This window comes from Megalobrama amblycephala, linkage group LG17 (assembly GCF_018812025.1).
Source record: "Megalobrama amblycephala isolate DHTTF-2021 linkage group LG17, ASM1881202v1, whole genome shotgun sequence".
NCBI lineage: Eukaryota > Metazoa > Chordata > Actinopteri > Cypriniformes > Xenocyprididae > Megalobrama > Megalobrama amblycephala.
The window spans coordinates 28,992,838-29,012,102 of NC_063060.1; the positions used below are offsets into that span (position 1 = coordinate 28,992,838).

General features: G+C 36.4%; 2 protein-coding genes across 5 annotated transcripts; one reads left to right on the plus strand and one right to left on the minus strand.

Moving 5' to 3' along the window:
- The first annotated feature begins 27 nt into the window (after positions 1–27).
- Positions 28–11,086, plus strand: si:ch211-153l6.6. Of its 4 annotated transcripts, none has more exons than XM_048164628.1 (4): positions 28–165; positions 7,558–9,586; positions 9,687–9,775; positions 9,990–11,086. In XM_048164628.1, the coding sequence occupies exons 1-4, from the start codon at positions 160–162 to the stop codon at positions 10,083–10,085; spliced, it is 2,220 nt and encodes a 739-aa protein (XP_048020585.1). In that variant the 5' UTR covers positions 28–159; the 3' UTR covers positions 10,086–11,086. The 4 variants fall into 4 exon arrangements, with proteins under 4 accessions (XP_048020585.1, XP_048020586.1, XP_048020584.1 ...); XM_048164629.1 differs by lacking the exon at positions 28–165 and adding an exon at positions 2,640–2,690; XM_048164627.1 differs by lacking the exon at positions 28–165 and adding an exon at positions 5,260–5,569 and having other exon boundaries at positions 9,963–11,086.
- A 33-nt stretch (positions 11,087–11,119) lies between these two features.
- Positions 11,120–19,215, minus strand: frrs1a (ferric-chelate reductase 1a). Its single transcript, XM_048164632.1, has 16 exons — positions 18,989–19,215; positions 18,311–18,547; positions 18,056–18,195; positions 17,691–17,785; positions 17,433–17,577; positions 17,152–17,334; positions 16,313–16,411; positions 15,979–16,126; positions 13,758–13,871; positions 13,381–13,496; positions 13,176–13,262; positions 12,163–12,260; positions 11,979–12,037; positions 11,716–11,859; positions 11,440–11,498; positions 11,120–11,261 (listed from the first exon to the last, which is right to left on the minus strand). The coding sequence occupies exons 2-16, from the start codon at positions 18,504–18,506 to the stop codon at positions 11,169–11,171; spliced, it is 1,776 nt and encodes a 591-aa protein (XP_048020589.1). The 5' UTR covers positions 18,507–18,547; positions 18,989–19,215; the 3' UTR covers positions 11,120–11,168.
- Positions 19,216–19,265: the final 50 nt, after the last annotated feature.

The following is a 19,265-nucleotide window of genomic DNA, read 5'->3' on the forward strand; positions in this document are numbered from 1 at the left end:
GTCAGTGGAGTTACTGTGCTGCCATTGGTCGATTCCCACGCATTCAATCAGAGCTGTGGCTTCTGTCACACACATTCACACACATTAACACACACACACACATGCACTCAGAGGAAGAAACGAGACCTTCACTGTTAAACCAGCCGACCTCAAAGCTCCATGACAGTAAGTATTCACATTCCAAACTTTTGTATTGATATGGAATACACATTACTGTAGTGTGACACATCTGTCTGGATGGGTAGAGTCATTGTGCACCTGTGTCTGGTGAGACACATTTTTATGCATCTTCAGAGTTTAAAAAGAGCTCAGATGTGCACTTTTTTGCCGAATTTGTGAATTGTAGTGGGAAGGTCTTAAGGAGAAAAGACAGAGGAGAGAGAGAAGATGCCTTTCTTGGTGTTACATTTGCAATTTGTTGGAGTGTACTCATGCTGCTTTTCCGTCAAGTGTGTGGGATGGTAGCTACAAAAACAGAGGATGGGGGGGGAAAAACATGCAGAGACTGAGCCAGTAACACAGGCACCAAACAGACAGAATATGCTCCACCAAACTTATTGTCGTTATTTTTACTCTGATGCTCTGCAAGCAGAATTGAACCGCTTATATTGGGGGGAAAAAGACGCTTTGCCTCATTCCCTGACACAAAATATCTACAAAATGCATCGGATCTTTGCATTTGTCAATTTGCAACCAGATCACACAAAATTGGTGTCGTAAACATGCTTTCTAATTTCATGATCAAGTCATTGGAATTGTTGTTTTACAAAAAGACATATGCAAACATTTGGATATGAAGTTAGAGTGTGGAATTAAACAATGAATAGAGTCTGCATCACAATAGAACAGATGTGGCAGGTGAGTAATAATAAATTCTGGGTTATTCCTGGAAAAAACATGTTGATACATGAGGATTGGTTTGGCTTAGAGTCTAAGTGGAGGATGAGAGGATGAGTTTTGTCCATAGATAGATAGATTCATAGATAAATACATTCAGCTGGTTATCATCACAAAATGAACCTGTGCAGTGTGATCAAGCTCTGTCTTGTACCGCTCATAAAATTTTTAATTAGTGATAATGACCAGCTGGGGTACATTATTACACAGCTACTCATCAAATAAATATATATATGTAGGCCCACATGAACTGATCGCTCATTAGGTTTCCCAAACTGCATATATGTGAGGCTAAATGCCGATATTAACCAATCCAAATCAATGTAAAGTAGAAAGTACATAGGTTTTTCGTCTTCCATAGTGCAAAAGTTCCCTTTGCCCCAATGTAATATAAAAATACTTAACACAATTATATACTTTCCCTTACACCAATAGAGCACTGAAATAAGGAATTTTTGCATTCTTCAATACAATTAAAGTGATAGTTCCACCAAAATGAAAATTCTGTCATCATTTACTCACCCTCAAGTTGTTCCAAACCTGTATGAATTTCTTTGTTCTGCTGAATATGGGTAACCAAACAGTTGATGGGCCCCATTGACTTCCATAGTATTTTCCCCCCATACTATTCATCAAAATATTTTCTTTTGTGTTTAGCAGGAGAAAAAAAAATTCATACAGGTTTGGAACAACTTGAGGGTGAGTAAATGATGACAGAATATTCATTTTTGAGTGAACTATCCCTAATCTGTTCTGATGCACTGCCTCTAAAGCAGCTCTCTGTGAACAAACACCCAAAACACGCAAACAGAATGCGCCTGCATTGAGTTCTTTTTTCTTGAACGGACAAAAACACACAAAATCATGTTTTGTCCAGTATCCTCGTATAAGCACAGTCTTAAATTAGTTTTTTAAAATGGTTAATGAAGGTAAAGAGTTGTGAGAAAATGTGTGTCAGATCACGTCTTGTGTCAGGTCTTAAAGTGACAGCAGCCTATAATAAACCTGCTGTTAAAGGGATAGTTCACTCAAAAATGAAAATTATCCCATGATTTACTAACCCTCAAGCCATCCTATAGGTGTATATAACTATCTTCTTTCAGACAAACACAATCAGAGATATATTTAAAAATATCCTTAGTATTCCAAGGTTTATAATGGTTGTGAATGGGGGGCTGCGTTTTGAAGTAAAAAATAATGCATCCATCCATAAAAAAAAGTAATCCATACAACTCCAGTGGGTTAATAAAGGCCTTCTGAAGTGAAGCAATGCGTTTTTGTAAGAAAAATATCCATATTTAAAACTTTTTAAATTCAAATAACTAGCTTCTGGCAGACGACCGTACACAGAATGCGCAAGTTGACTTGTGCCAAATGAGTAACCCTCTGACGCGATGTATGATGCAGAATGTAGGAGGATTGTAAGCTTAGATGCCTCTTGTGAGTTCAAACAAATGTGCTGTGCAACAAATTTAAAGGTGCCCTCGAATGAAAAATTGAATTTATCTTGGCAATGTTAAATAACAAGAGTTCAGTACATGGAAATGACATACAGTGAGTCTCAAACTCCATTGTTTCCTCCCTTTTATATAAATCTCATTTGTTTAAAAGACCTCCGAAGAACAGGCGAATCTCAACATAACACCGACTGTTACGTAACAGTCGGGATCATTAATATGTACGCCCCCAATATTTGCATATGCCAGCCCATGTTTCCAACATTATAAAAGGGATTAGACAAGGGCAGCCAGTATTAACGTCTGGATCTGTGCACAACCAAATCATCAGACTAGGTAAGCAAGCAAGAACAATAGTGAAAAATGGCAGATGGAGCAATAATAACTGACATGATCCATGATAACATGATATTTTTAGTGATATTTGTAAACTGTCTTTCTAAATGTTTTGTTAGCATGTTGCTAATGTACTGTTAAATGTGGTTAAAGTTACCATCGGTTATTACTGTATTCACGGAGACAAGAGAGCTGTCGCTATTTTCATTTTTAATCACTTGCAGTCTGTATAATGCATAAACACAACTTCATTCTTTATAAATCTCTCCAACAGAGTAGTATTAGCCGTTAGCCACGTAGCACTATCAAACTCATTCAAAATCAGAAGTAAACAATATAACAGTATACAATACTCACATAATCCAACGCATGCATGCCGCATGCATGACGAACACTTTGTAAAGATCCATTTTGAGGGTTATATTAGCTGTGTAAACTTTGTTATGGCACTGTTCAAGGCAAGCGCGAGCTCTGTGGGCGTGGACCACGGGATTTAAAGGGGCCGCAGCATAAAATCGGCGCGTTTATAATGATGCCCCAAAATAGGCAGTTAAAAAAAATTAATAAAAAAAAATCTATGGGGTATTTTGATCTGAAACTTCACAGACACATTCAGAGGACACCTTAGACTTATATTACATCTTTTAAAAACATAATCTAGGGCACCTTTAAGATCCTCTTCTCTTATATTGAAATCCTGCAAAGTTTTTCTTTAAAAATTATCCTTTTAGACTTAAAATAATCTGTGACCGGTGATTTGTTTTGCTCTCTCCTTTGCGCCTCCGTGTTCGTCATTACGTTGTGCGTCAGGTCAAAGGATACACTTCCGCCGCAAATCGACTTGCGCATTCTGTGTGCGGTCTTCTGCCGGAAGCTAGTTATTTGAATTTATGATGTTTTAAAAATGGATATTTTTCTAACAAAAATGCATTGCTTCGTTTCAGAAGGCCTTTATTAACCCACTGGAGTTGTATGGATTACTTTTTTTTATGAATGGATGCATTATTTTTGATTCAAAACGCAACCCCCATTCTCTGCCATTATAAACCGTGGAGGACTAAGGATATTTTTAAATATATCTCTGATTGTGTTTGCCTTAAAGAAGATAGTCATATAGACCTGGTTTGAGGGTGAGTAAATCATGGGATAATTTTCATTTTTGTGTGAACTATCCCTTTAACTCCTCTGTGTCATTACTGTTACTCAAAGAACAAAAGACAGAGAAAATCATTCACTGCTCTCGACTGAACAACTTTTGTAACTTTAATAAGGACTAATCTGTAATTTTATAATGTATGCAGTGAAAACAGTGAAGTGTTTGATTATTCAATTTCTGTATATTTACAGAAATATCAAAAACAACGAAAACAATAATTTTTTTGTGCATTTTAGCAGGGCAGGTAAAAATCGGAACCGTCCTGACTGGACCAGTAGAAAAAACACTTAGCATTGAGCCCTGATATAAATGTGACATTAATTACATTGAGTTTATGTGAAGATTGTTTAAGTTCACTTAAATTAAAAGTTTATCTTTTTTAAAAGCTAATTAAAAATTAAAATTCATAGCTTTCAATTATGTAATGTGGAATGGCTAGAATTAAATTACGGAAGAGGATTAGGGCTAAGCAATAATAAAAAAAAATAAAACCATCTCGAGATTAAAGTTGTTAAATTTCGAGAAAAAATCTCGTTAAATTTCGAGAAAAAGTCGAAATGAAATGTTGAGAATAAACTCGTTAAATTATGAGAAAAAAAACTCGTTCAATTTCGAGAAAAAAGTCGAGATAAAATGTTGAGAATAAACTCATTAAATTACGAGAAAAAACTCGTTAAATTTCGAGAAAAAAGTCGAGATAAAATGTTGAGAATAAAGTCATTAAATTACGAGAAAAAAGTCGTTAAATTACGAGAACAAATTCGTTAAATTATGAGAAAAATGTCGTTAAATTTCGAGAAAAAAGTCGAGATAAAATGTTGAGAATAAAGTCATTAAATTATGAGAAAAAAAGTCGTTAAATTACGAATTTGTTCTCATAATTTAACGACTTTTTTTCTCGTAATTTCCTGACTTTATTCTCATAATTTAACGAGTTTATTCTCAACATTTTATCTCGACTTTTTTCTTGAAATTTAAGGAGTTTTTTTTATCGTAATTTAATGAGTTTATTCTCAACATTTTATTTCGACTTTTTTCTCGAAATTTAACAACTTTAATCTCGAGATGGTTTTATTTTTTTATTATTGCTTGGCCCTAATCCTCTTCCGTAATTAATGGCTAAAATTGAGAGAGAAAAAAATCAATTTATTAGAGACATCAGTATCAGTTATACTCTACTAACCTTTAGTGCTTTACTGTAAAAGATGCCATTAAACAAATATTTAAAATATAGCCTATTGTCTTCATGTTGTTGCTACATTATTTTGGAGAATTAAAAAAAGATTAAAAATTTTATATATATATATATATAAGAAGAGTCCAAGAGTGACCTTGGTCAGAATATTATGGATTGCATGTTCAAAAATCGCGTGGGCAAAGCCAAGCGTTCAATAGTTGGTTGAGAAAGTGTGGGCGCCTAGAGGGACAGTGCGGCTCCCTATCAGTGCAACCAGTGCTGGCGGGGCTCAGGCATTCAGTTGCTGTCGTTTCTGTCAATATCTTTATGTGCTCTATTTCACATTTGACAATTGCTGACGGATCGATAGGTCTGAACAGGAATTTGTCGCGAGCTTGATTTTCCTTCTTCGAATTCAACCATATGAATTACTCGCGACGCGTCGCCATTTGGTTACTCGCGTTATCTGTGCAAATTATTCAGGCATGTGCGTATTGCGGTAGATTGGAGATGATATCCGTTTGGCTCCTCTTTTTAAAGCTGCTGGTAGGTATCAAAATACTGAAGCTTTGTGCATCTGTTGCATCTGTATCTGCTTTGGCGAACATCTGCATGCGCAAGGCACGAATGATGCAGGAATTATGTGTGCTGCATTTGTACTGTCGTGCTTGGCAGAGTGCCTATTTAAAAAGAGTTATGATTCTGCATTGTCTATATCCGAAATCTCCATGACTGATCGGTATGTTTGACTTAAAGGGATAAATAACCTTCATCCCAAAAAGCAAACCCATAGTGTTGTGTGTAAAACAAAATGAGATTTTAGGCAGAATGACATCAGTCCCCATTCACTTTCATTGAACAGAAACAAAATGCAACGAAAGTAAAAGGTGACTGAGGCTGTTAATCCCCAACACATCTTAATTTTGGGGTGATCTAACCCTTTAATGCAACAGTCACACTTATTGGATTATAGCTGATGACATCATTTTGCTATCTGCAGAATTCCACCTCTGGCAATGTGGATGTGATGTTCAGACATCGGAAATGTATTTTCCAAAACAGAAAGGGTTGATCTGGGGTTAATGGTGGTCACAGCACCAGCAGGCATGCATAAAAGTACATCCTATCCGCTCGATATGAGCAATAGATTTGTTTCTCTGTCTCTCTTACTGGTTAAACTCAGGCTGATAGCTCTAATAAACATACTGCATGTCATTTTGATAAGGTTGTCTCTGACTCTACATGGATCTTACTGTATAATAAACAAGACAGCCTCCTCAGATAGAGCATGTTGCCAGGCAACCACTACTTTTCTGGGGAAAAAACACAAAACAGACTTTATGATCACCCACATACTGCATTATTATCATGCACATAAGCTCTGAGTTTTTGTTTTATGAGTGTGAGCACTGAAGAAGTACAAAGAGAGAAATGATAAACTATTAAGTGATAAATAAGGGAAAAGGAATTATTGTAGCTAGTTCTGAGTACATCCAATTAGCTTTTCGATTGATAGTACTTTCAAGAATGTAGTGTACACTGTTAGAAGGGTTCATAAAATTTTGGCAACAGATTACAAGCAATATTATTAATTAAATTCAACAAATAGAATTGAGTTAGAATTAATCAAATTAATTCCTTAAATGTCAACCATTTAAAATGAGTAAAATTTAAGTAAAATTTGAACAAAAATATCTGAATAACAGACAGACATCAAAGATTAATTAAGAACTCTTTATTTTATATTGCCAGACACTGATGATAACAAGCAGAATCACTGAAGGAAAGAGAAACACATGAAGTAACAGAGGTTTAGATGTTGATTTTATTGAAAATGTTTGGTAATCATTGTGGTGATCAGTGTTTCGTTTAGTTGGGCAGCTTTTTATGTCAGTTTGTGATTTTTTTAATGGTGTTTGCTAATTTTACACATTTTAAATGGTTAACTTTTAAGGAATTAAGTTGATTAATTCTAACTCAATTCTTATATGTTGAATTTAATTAATAATATTGCTTGTAATCTGTTGCCACAATTTTATTGAGTAGATAGAGCTTAGAGTAGATAGAGCTGTACTTTCTCAGAAGTGTTACCCTTCTTTTTATTTAAGCTTAGAAGCTGTTTAGAGTTTTTATTTCAAATGATCTACTTTAAATTAGGAGTAAAATTGAAGCAGAATTTTTTGTTTTCTAGAAGTTACATATTTTGTGCCTCAGCCCACATTGAGATTGCATGCTTTCTTAGAAACCACTTCTCATGCTTTATTTGTTATCAAAAAGGTCCACCCACTTATATCTCACAGCATGAATGCTAGAATAGCTTGATGAAACTAAAGCGATACTGTGCAGTTCTGCTGAAAACAGCACAAGGCTGGTTCTTCTAGATCAAGGTTGTCTATGTTAATTTTCCAAGATTTTTCAAGGAGCAAGACTAAGAGAAAACATTTTTTAGCGTTTTGTCATGTTTGGTGTTTTGAGTCTTCCTAAGCTTGGTTCCTTTAATTCTAAACAGATCTTTTTCAATGTAACTTTCACAGAGAGCTACAGCTGGTGTGCGAAGGTTATATGGAAGTGAACTAAATGAAGACACAAGCACCTCTGTAAATCAGCAACAAAAAGAGCAGCAATACCTCTCTGAAACAGTCACCATGGAGACCAGCCAGCTTTCAGAAATGGCTGATCTAACAGACTGTAAAATGGATCCTGGGTGTACAGAGGACACTGAGGAGGTAAATGAATGTTTTGTCACATATTTCTCAGAGTGCCTGGATACCAGAAAGAGCAACCCCCATGAAGACCTCGATGGGCAAGGCAACAAAGGCATAACCAATGAAAGTGATAGCTCAGGTGAATCTGATGGGAGCAAAGAATCTCAAGAAAGCATTATGGTCAAGGTCAACGAAGAAGAACAGCCAAATGGTACAGAATCTTTGACCTCTGAGTCTCATGAAGACCCTAACCTGAACGACCAACCAGAAGAGGAAATGGAAATCATCAATTCTGATGAGGCCCAGGAAGAAGAACACAATGAACCTGAGGAGAGGGTGGAGGCAGAAGAAGAATCTGTGCTGGAGCAGCAAATGAATGAGCTAGAGATTTCTGAAATCCAGACCGAAACTTGTCCGGATATGGATCGAGATGACCTGAGTGACTGTCTGCTTGTGGAAATGGCTATCATTTCATCAGACAGTGATGCTGAGGAGCCGTGGAGATCTACAGTTCCACCAGCTGTTGACAAAGAAGAGATTGAAGAGAACGGTGATCTCCTGGGTATGGATGAAGCAGAGGTAAACCCGGAAGACCAATCAAGGCAAGAAGACATTGAAGTGATTGATAGCAATGCTGAACCTGAAGATGAAGCCCTGGCTTTGAACATTATTGAAACTGAGATTCTAGAACAACCAGAGTGTCCCACTGAATGTGAGCTACAAGATATTTCTTTGGACTCCTCTGTCCATTACTGCAGCTTAACAAAGATCGCAGAGGACGAAGATGAGCTTGGGAAAACCTCAAAGCACAACCTACAGCGCCTGTCTTGTTCAACTTCAGAGCTCGACAAGAAGTTGCCACAGGACTTCTGCGTGGTTCAGGAAATAAAGAGCGAGAACGTCAGCACAGAGCATCTGGATTTTAGGATGACTCGCAAGCAATGGCAGAAGATAGAAGAGCAAACCAAGGGTCTGGTGCACCGGCCAGTGATGAAGCAGGGATCTTGCCAAGGTGGGCACAGCTTCATGTATACGCCTGTCCGCAACATTGATCGCCCCAGAAGAGACCCTGACATAGAAAGTCTCGGTCTGGGGGATTACCAGTACACTCAATTCAGCCCCTGTTCGGAGGACTCTGGCCTGGACGACACAAGCTACAGGTCCCCTTACGATGAGCCGGAGACTCCAGTGGAGCGGGAGATCCGTGAAGCTCTTGAACGAGAGGAGAATTTCAGACGAGAGAGGGCAATGGCAAAGATGTCTGCTGGTGATGCTACACCAGTTCAACCCAGGCCTAGTGCTCTTCACCACAGCAGATCAGAGCCTGGGGAGAAAGGACGGATGTTTGACACACCGGAGGACAGATGCAGGTCTCAGAGGTCCCCTAGTACAAGAACTCCAACTTTGTCTATCACTGCTTCTTCTGGAAAAAGTCCCACATACCATGAAATGACCGCCAATAATGTCATTATACTCGAGCCGGATTCATACCCCACGAGTCCACGGAATCAAGGGAAAGGTGGGCTGCTCTCTCCAGGGACGAGCAGTTTTCAAGAATGGTCATCAGACATGAACAACGTGATCATCCTGGAGACATCGAATCTCATTATTCGAAGTGCCTCGGAATTCTGCCTGAGCACTGCATGTCAAGAGACACAAGAGAGCACGTTTCAGAACAATCCCTTCTTCAAACTGCGCTCTCACAGCACGCAGTCTCTGGTGGATCAGGAGATAAAGTTGGTGAGGCAAAGAGAAGAGGAGCTTAGGAGGCAGAGAGCACAACTATATGTAAAGGAGAGATATGACACAGTCCTCGTGTCCCCCAGCCAACTGCAGAATTTCAATTATGAGAGACCAGGTAGCACATTTAGCAACCAGTAGAGTATTTACTTCATTGATGTTATTACATAAAGACGCAGTTCAGCAAATGTCCTTTCTTTTATTTGGACACTTTACAGGAGAGGTACCAGCAAAATCTAAGTCATCCCCCTCATCTCCATCGAAGACACGCAAAATGGATCGCTCCGCTTTGTCCTGCGACCAGAAGGTACATTAAATTTAGGCATGCTGATTCAAGTTGCAGATTTTAAACTTCATATTTTTCTGTTGGTCATCCCATGTATCATATATAACTGTTCTGATTTCCATTGCAAAGCATCTGTTTTTCATGTTTCACATTTTGACATCTCATTGATCTGTGCCCATTTCACCTTGAAACTGGAAACTGCATGCAGTTTTACAGGTGAAGCTTTCTCCTTTAGTTCCCTGAGGCTCCTTACCCTCGAGTCAGACGAAAAAGTGCCCTGGCCCAGAGGTGGGAGGCAGGTATCTTTGCCAATCATCAGCAACAAGACTGAATGATTTGCCTAAATGAAGCACCGAAGCACAAATCAAGTTTCATTTACAGTATAAGCATGTAGAAATAGATTCAGAGTAAAACATTCATTAGTACAAACCTTAAACTTAATAGGTGAGTAAATATATTCATAACTGATGTCATTCCCTTTTCAGTTTTTTTGGATGCAAATAGTATTTTCATTATCTTGGGAACACTTTTATATTATTGCAGATGACAAATTTATAAAGTAATGCATTCCTAAATTGCACTATGTACAAAAATAATGCCAAACACTGAGAAATATATTATTCTGATTTCACATAACATACAGTACATTGTTTAAAAAAGATACTAATTTTGAGTCTTATATTAACAAATCAGTTTCTTGTTTATAAGTTATTTTGTCACTTTAACCATACAGAGCAGAAGTAAATAATAATACATTTCGTCACCTTGGAATTATAAGGTTCTGACATCTGAGTTATTCACATATTCTTATTTTATTTATGTGATGTTTCTTTTGTAAGTTGTGTACATTTTGGGACTTTTTTTTAGAAAACAAAAAGGATTCTATCTACTGAGGTCTATGGAATTTTGACGCATAATATCTTAAAACTGTTCAGAATGCAGATAGAACCTTATAATTCCAAGGCGACGATTTATCATTGATTCAATCCGATCAAAAGTGCAATTTAAGACAAGAGAAGGCCACTTCTTGGAATGTCTATTATAGAGTATATAATGGATGTAGCTTCCAGAGTTGTTACAGATAAGTAGCTGGCTTCTGTACCATAATTACATTGTGAGCCTTTTAAATATTTTATGCTTCGATTGCCTGCGTATAATGTGAACATTTATTCTTGTGTGAAAATGATAATTTTAAAAATGTGTGAATTTCACTTCATAATATTCATGTTTGAAATGGCATCTTAATAGATATGTTTCTTCCTTGCAGGATGTTTTCAATGCAAAATACTGTTCTGTTCAAACCTTGCAATAAAATGAAATGATAATTGATAATGATTTGTTCTGCTTTATAAATAATTCTAGGCCTTCATCCCAATTTATGTCCTGAAAAGCTGCCATATGATTCATTCGTTGGCTATACGTTCCCTATGGAGCTGAGAAGTGAGATACAGAAAGCTGAGTTTCCAAGCACAAACACAGCAAGGACAGCCACTCTAAACTTAGTATCCTGTGGAAGCAGAAAGAAGGGCATTTAGATGCTTAGATGAACATTATGTACATGGTTGTTTTTGAGCCTTATAATTTGATGGTAAGTTTTTGTCGTGCCTATTGCACTAAACACACTGATTTCACTGATTAAGGGTTTTTTTAATCGCCACCTTTAAGTCTGAGTAAAGTGAAATTACCCAGTTTACATCCCCCGAGACATCTGAGAGAACTGGAAGTTCATCATCTTTGTCACTTCCTGCTGAAACAAGAGAAATTACTAAATATATAATGTTACATTATCTTTGAAAACATATTTTGCTTCATTTCACTCTCAGTTTGAGAGTAATGATCTTGCAATTTATGCCTGAACCACAGGAAGAGGGAACAAACTGAGCAGGCTTCCAAATGGAATCAGACTTTTGCTTTTGCACAGTCTTTCAAAGTTATATAATGTGAAAATGAGTTATACACACCTTTTCTGATAACATCATGCTTATGAAGTTGTAACACAAGCTTTAACACAATGTTCCAGACCACAAAAGCAGAGAGAATCCCTGTGGTCCACGGGTAAGGTAGCAAAAGAGACTGTTGCTTCATTCCAAAAAATATGGAAACCACTGCAATAATAATAAAAAAAGTAACATTTTTAAATGTTTTGACTGGATTATTACTCATAGAAATGGATTTATTTGAGGTAAAATTTATAAACAACAAAAATCCAAAGAGAGACATTCACCGGCAATAATTTCAGCTGCATTTCCAACACCCCAGTGCAACCAATTGAATATCCACCTCCTGGGAAAATGAAATGATTATCCTGCTGTTATTCTACTCACTTCATTATGTTTTTCAATTCATATATGTAAGCAATAGGTGTTAAAACTACCAAGTTGTAAATTTGAGTTAAATGATGAGCCTACCTTGAGGAGTCTGGAGCTGGTCTGAATGCAGCCATTATAGGCTGACAGAAAGAGAGAATCATAACAGTGCAGCCTAGGTATGGATGAGCACCTGCTCTCTGCAAAGACATTTGGTAATAGTATTGTTAACCAAAACCAAATCTATTAAACTATTTTCAGAAATTGAAATAAATCTGAAATAAAGTAAAGTCTATATATTAGATGAAAATACTTAAACGAAAATTACAAATGTTTATGTAAACTAGAGACAGAGAGAAGCACATAACAAAATTACTAAAATTTAAATAAAAAACCTTAATTAGTAACACTACAATAAAGTTTAATTTGTTGACATTAGTTAATGCATTACATAACATCAACTAGCATCAACTAACAATGAACAATATATAGGCTATCTACAGCATATTTTAACCTTTGTTAATGTTAGTTAATAAAAATATTCAGATTCATGTTAGTTCACTACTTTACTTTACTTTATTTATAAAGGGACCATGTACAATTTTTAACATAAATGTTTCCATTCCATGCATTGTACCGGATTTAGCTAAAAGCTAATTTTCACCCGCAGTCTCCAAAATATATACTAATGTTAAGTGATACAACTTTTGATCTTAAAAATGTATTAATGTATTAATAAATGCTGTGATTAACACTGACTAGGATTAATAAATTCTGTAGAAGTATTGTTCATTGCTCATGTTAACTATTGTAGTTAACTAATGTAGCTAAACAAAAGAAAACTTATTGTAAAGTGTTACTCTTAAACTAAAATTAAAATGAAATCTGAAAACGAAAATAAAAGCTAATTCAAAATATTAATAAATACTATAATTAATAAATACTGTACAGAACCAATATAAACATATATTAGCTATGCAATATAACACCACACTCTCTGATGCTGAAATAGGTCTTACGTTAAATAGGGCCCTCTACTGGCAAGGAGTGAAACTGGCATTTTTGCATTTTATTTGCAAATCATTGTCAAGGCAGAGAACACAGGCTTTACTCACTGTGCTCCATTTTCCTCGGTAGATAAAAGGAAAAACGAAGCCCACAGCTGTGAGCAAAACAGTAAGGGACATCAACATGCGATGCACCTGTAAACAGAGAAAATATTTAAACTGAAAAAGCTAATTACACATAAATGTGCAGAAAACTGAAAGTATTAAAGCATGAATAAGTATTAAGCAGCAACCACAAAAACATTCTCCATACCTGAAACCATATTTTTTGCCCAAACAATGTTCGTTCTGGCCAGTCAGGTTTAAAATAGCCAGCGATTAATGTTCCAGAGCTTCCTGCTAGCATCCAGGCAATCAGCATTAAAGCTCCTGCATTTACATTTGGAAATAATCTTTGAAAATGAAAGCATTTTGCAATTTACACCAATTTATTCATAACATGTAGTGGTTTATCTAATTACCAATTTGTCATTTAACTGATGCTTTTATCCCACAGCAACTACTTTATTCAAGGTGCAATGATAATAACTGCACTTGCTCAAGCAACATTTCCTTTTCTTGACCATATATTTAACCATTTGTGGAATTCTTAATATCCTGCAGTAAATTTAATTACAGCAGAACACTTACCATGACATTTCATGAGCAGTGGAGATCGAGAACCTGTCAGTATCTGGGGAGGGCCGGTAATGATCTGATGATGGGACGATATCAGTGGCTGCCACGTGTGTCTGTGGATCATACCTGCAGCACAACACAACAACAATAAAACTGCTGAGATAACTTGAACAAAGCATTATCTCACACACCATTTCCATCAATAAAAATAGCGATTTATCATACCATAACGATGGGATATATATAAAAAAAGTGAGACAATTGGTGTAAATCTTTCAGAACATCACATGAAAGTGTTTTAAGAAATGTAGGCCTACTTGTGCTTGTTTCCTTGTAAAAATTTAATTCAGACTTTAGCAAGCCAGCAGTAACTATTTTATTCCCTGTGCACCTGGTGACCCTGCCATAAAATAAATGACAGGAAACAAGTACTGATTGCTCAGCCCATCACAGGCACTTGTTAACCAGTAAGGTCAGAAATCCGGATCTGTGGAGTAACACGCAGTGGGGAGGCCATAAAAACAAAGTTGAATGTGACACTGTATCTGATAAAATGCATAATAATTTGCCAAAAAGGAGAAATACAGCCCTTTGGAAAATGCTGAAGGACGTGACGACCGGAAAGACTGCTATTTCATTATGCTGTAAATCTAGCAGTTAAAAAAAAAGAGCCAAAACACAAAACAGAACATATTCAATCTACAGTAGTTTATCTATTCCAGTGTTATTTTAGTATAATATATATATATATATATATATATATATATATATATATATATATATATATATATATATATATATATATATATATATTTGAATTCAGTTTTCATTTTACTTTTAGTTTAAAGGGTTAGTTCACCCAAAAATAAAAATTTTGTCATTTATTACTCACCCTCATGCCGTTCCACACCCGTAAGACCTTCGTTAATCTTCGGAACACAAATTAAGATAATTTTGTTGAAATCCGATGGCTCAGTGAGGCCTCCATAGCCAGCAATGACATTTCCTCTCTCAAGATCCATTAATGTACTAAAAACACATCTAAATCAGTTCATGTGAGTACAGTGGTTCAATATTAATATTATAAAGCGACGAGAATATTTTTGGTGCGGCAAAAAAACAAAATAATGACTTATATAGTGATGGCCGATTTCAAAACACTGCTTTAGGAAGCTTCGGAGCACAATGAATCAGTGTATTGAATCATGATTCGGATCGCGTGTCAAACTGCCAAACTGCTGAAATCACGTGACTTTGGTGCTCCGAACCGCTGATTTAACACGCTGATTCATAATGCTCTGAAGCTTCCTGAAGCAGTGTTTTGAAATCGGCCATCACTATATAAGTCGCTATTTTGCTTTTATTTGCCACACCAAAAATATTCTCATCGCTTTATAATATTAATATTGAACCACTGTACTCACATGAACTGATTTAAATATGTTTTTAGTACATTAATGGATCTTGAGAGAGGAAATGTCATTGCTCCCTATGCAGGCCTCACGGAGCCATCGGATTTCAACTAAAATATCTTAATTTGTGTTCCAAAGATTAAAAAAGGTCTTACAGGTGTGGAATGGCATGAGGGTAAGTAATAAATGACAGAATTGTCATTTTTGGCTGAACTAACCCTTTGAGTTTTAGTATTTTTGTTAAGTGCTTTTGTCATTTTTATTAGTTTTATTAGTCTCTTTATTAGAATATAACCAGAAAATACAGTAAATGTGTATGCAGTATTAATAAACAGAAAAAATCAGAAAAAAAAAACACTTTTATAGGCTAAATTGGCAAGTATTTAGTGACCTCCCCTTACACTTAAGCAATAGTAGGAACCAGGCTCTCCTAAACCTAAATGGAATGGAAAAGGACTGGAAGACCAAGAAAACTTTAAAATCTGATGAGAAGTTTCTCAGAGTATCATTTTTGAGAAATGGAAGAAGTCCAGGAGGTCACACTAAATACTGATTTTTGCTTAAAGAAACAATTTTGTACATATTTCCTGTATTTTCTGTTTGTATTGTAATAAAGTGACTGAAAAATAAATATGGATGGTCATTAAAACATTGCTAAAACAAGAAAGCTGGTGGTGGCCTAAGACTTTTTCACACTACTGTATATGTATCTATCTATCTATATATATATAAAGCTTTATTTCAATTAGTGAAAATCATTTTTAATAGCTTTATTTGACAATAACAACACTCTATGTCATTGATGCAGTTGAAAAGCTCACCATTTTCTGCAGTGCCGTGTGCTAAGAACAGGTAGTAACTGTTGTTAAGACTGAATCGGACCGGATCCTGAGGGGTGTATATGGATCTTGAGAACTTGCACTGAATAACCCCATCAGAAACTCTCCAGCCTACATCAGTCAGCACAGACTGCAGAGGAAATGAAAATCACGCTGATTACATTCACTGTACGAGTGACACTGTATAAAGTTCAGAGGCCACACTGTCATCCTTTTGGACTATAATGTTTTTATGGCTTTAAAATTATATTGTAACATACTGCAATACTGAAAACTGCCAAAAAAGCAGCATTAAAATCTAAAAGTACTCTCTCACCTTGGATGCCAACTCTGGATATGTCCGGCCTGTTGTGTGTGCAGCCTCAACACTTACACGACCCCCGTCATTTACGCACAAGTACACATCATCATCGCCCTAGCAAACATTAAAGGGTTAGTTCACCCAAAAATGAAATTTCTGTCATTAATTACTCACCCTCATGTCGTTCCAAACCCGCAAGACCTTCGTTCATCTTCGGAACATAATTAAGATATTTTTGATGAAATCCGAGAGGTTTTTCATCCTCAATAGAAAGCAATGAAATTACCACATTCAATGTCCAGAAAGGTAGTAAAGACATCGTTAAAATAGTCAACGTGACTACAGTGGTTCAACCTTAATGTTATGAAGTGACGAGAATACTTTTTGTGTGCAAAAACAAAACAAAATAACGACTTTATTCAACAATTTCTTCTCTACCCTGTCAGTCTCCTACGCAGTTGACGCAGTGCAGCGTTTCCGTGTTTACGTCCGAACGCCGGCTCAGTATTGGCCGACGCTGTTCAAGTGGGCACCACGACGCATATGTGTGTTGCTGACGTAGGAGCCGGCCTATACAGAGTCGGCGTTCTGACGTAGAACATGGAATCTCTGCAATATGTCTTCAACATAAACTGCATAAGAGAATGACAGCGCACAAAAAGTATTCTTGTCGCTTCATGACATTAAGGTTGAACCACTGTAGACGTTGACTAATTTAATGATGTATTTACTACTTTTCTGGAGCTTGAATGTGGTAATTTCATTTCTTTCTATGGACATTAATATAATATATATCTAAAGTTAGCTCATTATAATGAAGGACAAGAATGTGAAATGCATTTGATCATGCTCACCATCCATTCATCCTTGGACAGGGCAAAGGAGACGTATCCTTGTGCAGGGCCGCTGAGCTCAAACGAAACTGTCTGACCCAAAGTAGAATAAGAAAGGAAGAAGCAGTTTGTGTCTATAGAAGAGTTACAGCCGACAGGGTCAATGAGACAAGACTTCCTCTTGCCACATCCCTCTGAAGTGAACTGTAAGAGAAATGGCATCAAATTTTTTTATTTTAACAAAAAAAGTCTATGTAAAGCAGCCAATAAGAGCAGATTATATTTAGTATTTTGGAACGTACTGAATGAGGTAGAATAGAAGTGCTTGCAGAGTTTGTAGACATGACGGGGGTAGATTGAGGTGGAGCAGGAGTCGCGTCACCCTGAGAAATGACCGGACTAGGAAGTTTGAGCCAGAATGTCTTGTAGTGTGCAAGAACTGTGGCACTTGATGTGAAAAAACAAAGATTAAATCTGAATGTAATCACACATATTGGTTTGAGAAGAGCCAATAGAATATTTTCAATGCTGAATGACAAAGTCAGATGAGAAACACTCACAGAAAGTGTACAGTGGGAGGAGCATCAGACGGGGCTTTCCAGATCACCTGAATTTCGGTCTTTTTGGCATTACTGGTGTGACTAACTGCAGAACCCTTTAAAAGACATCATACTTTCATCATGCTCTTTAACAATAAAAGCAGATTTTGAGACACATTTCCCTTACAATATACTTTGTAATACTAAAATATTTATGGTAAGAGTGATTTATACAACAGCAGGGCTGCATTTTCAGCATCATAGTGTCACTTGATCCATCAGAAATCATTCTAATATGCTGATTTGGTCATCAAGAGTCATTTCTTATCTTGAGAATTGTACTGATTAATATTTTTGTGGAAACTGTAGACTCCTCTATACAGTACCTCTATGCTGTTGCACGTCAAACGCTGAGAAATCTTGGGATCTACCAATGCGAATGAGCCAACAGCTGATCCATCATGGTTTGTAGCATCTCGGGCCTGAATTAAAAAGCCTTCAAAGTGCTCACTTCCAGAGAGAGTGACTATGGACAGTGGAAGTGTCAATAAATACAGGCAACTGGTTGTTCAACTCAAAACATCTAAATTGGCAAAAATGATAATTGTTTAATTCATATGTGTTTTGTTTTCGCCTCTCACCTCTGATGTCCACGCCTGGGCTGAATTTACTGGCATTCACAGTCAGTGTGTATGGACTGGCAGTGGTGTTGGGTTGGCTGTGATGTTCTGGCATCATGCTCTCGCAAGATTTTTCCACCTTTCCATTTTTGTATCCACATACAGCTGTCAAACACAATGTTCCAACGATTGCCAGAGAAGTTTGTAGATTCCACATTTCCAGCAGAGGCAAAGTGATCCCTTTTCTGTGGATAGATCCTGAGAGGAGCACAATTATGGCCATTAATCCTTATCTTATAGATTATACCTTGCTCCTTAGGATTCATATTACATTACAGGGTTCCTATTTGTTGCCAAATTAATTTTCAAAGAAAAAAAAAAAAAAAAAAAAATCTTGACTTTTTCAGTCATTTGTGATTTCTGGAAATTGATTTTTAATTCATCATAGAGATTGCTAGGGTGAATTTCTCTTTGTAGGCTATGTCAGTTACTACATTAGAATGAATATATAAAAGTTAGCCTATATAAAATGTTTTTTCCCATTATGAAAAAATATCCTGAACTCACTTTTTCTTTTGAAAAACCCATTAGTAATTTGCTGCCCAATTTATTGTTGTTATTATTATGTATGTATGTAAATAAATGTTAATAAAAAGTTAATGAAGGTTTTAGAGGATCAAAAGTAAGCACTGCTCTTACCTTGTCAGTAACCTGTCTGCTCAGGACCAGGTAATGTTGGCAGATAATAGCTATGGTTTGAACATGAATGGGCGGATCATGTCGCATTTTAAGACTCTGTAGGCCAACCGCCACACGATGGAGACAAAATCTGAAACATCTGCCAGCAGGTTGTCTGTTTTTATACATTTATTTATTTGTTTATTCATTATTTAGGTTATTTTTTATTTATCATAACACATAATGCCAATACGTGTTTATCTAATCATTTGCATAAGCATACTGTACACTGTGCCTA

What these genes read in the sequence shown, in the direction of transcription:
- si:ch211-153l6.6 (XM_048164626.1), top strand. Translation starts at nt 5,447, where the DNA reads ATGAATTACTCGCGACGCGTCGCCATTTGGTTACTCGCGTTATCTGTG. An exon ending in TCCTCTTTTTAAAGCTGCTG is followed by an intron (nt 5,570 to 7,557) that starts GTAGGTATCAAA and finishes TAACTTTCACAG; the next exon opens with AGAGCTACAGCTGGTGTGCG. An exon ending in CTTTGTCCTGCGACCAGAAG is followed by an intron (nt 9,776 to 9,989) that starts GTACATTAAATT and finishes TTTCTCCTTTAG; the next exon opens with TTCCCTGAGGCTCCTTACCC.
- frrs1a (XM_048164632.1), bottom strand. Translation starts at nt 18,506, where the DNA reads ATGTGGAATCTACAAACTTCTCTGGCAATCGTTGGAACATTGTGTTTG. An exon ending in TGACGTGCAACAGCATAGAG is followed by an intron (nt 17,786 to 18,055) that starts GTACTGTATAGA and finishes TGTCTTTTAAAG; the next exon opens with GGTTCTGCAGTTAGTCACAC. An exon ending in CCAGCTCCAGACTCCTCAAG is followed by an intron (nt 12,038 to 12,162) that starts GTAGGCTCATCA and finishes TCATTTTCCCAG; the next exon opens with GAGGTGGATATTCAATTGGT.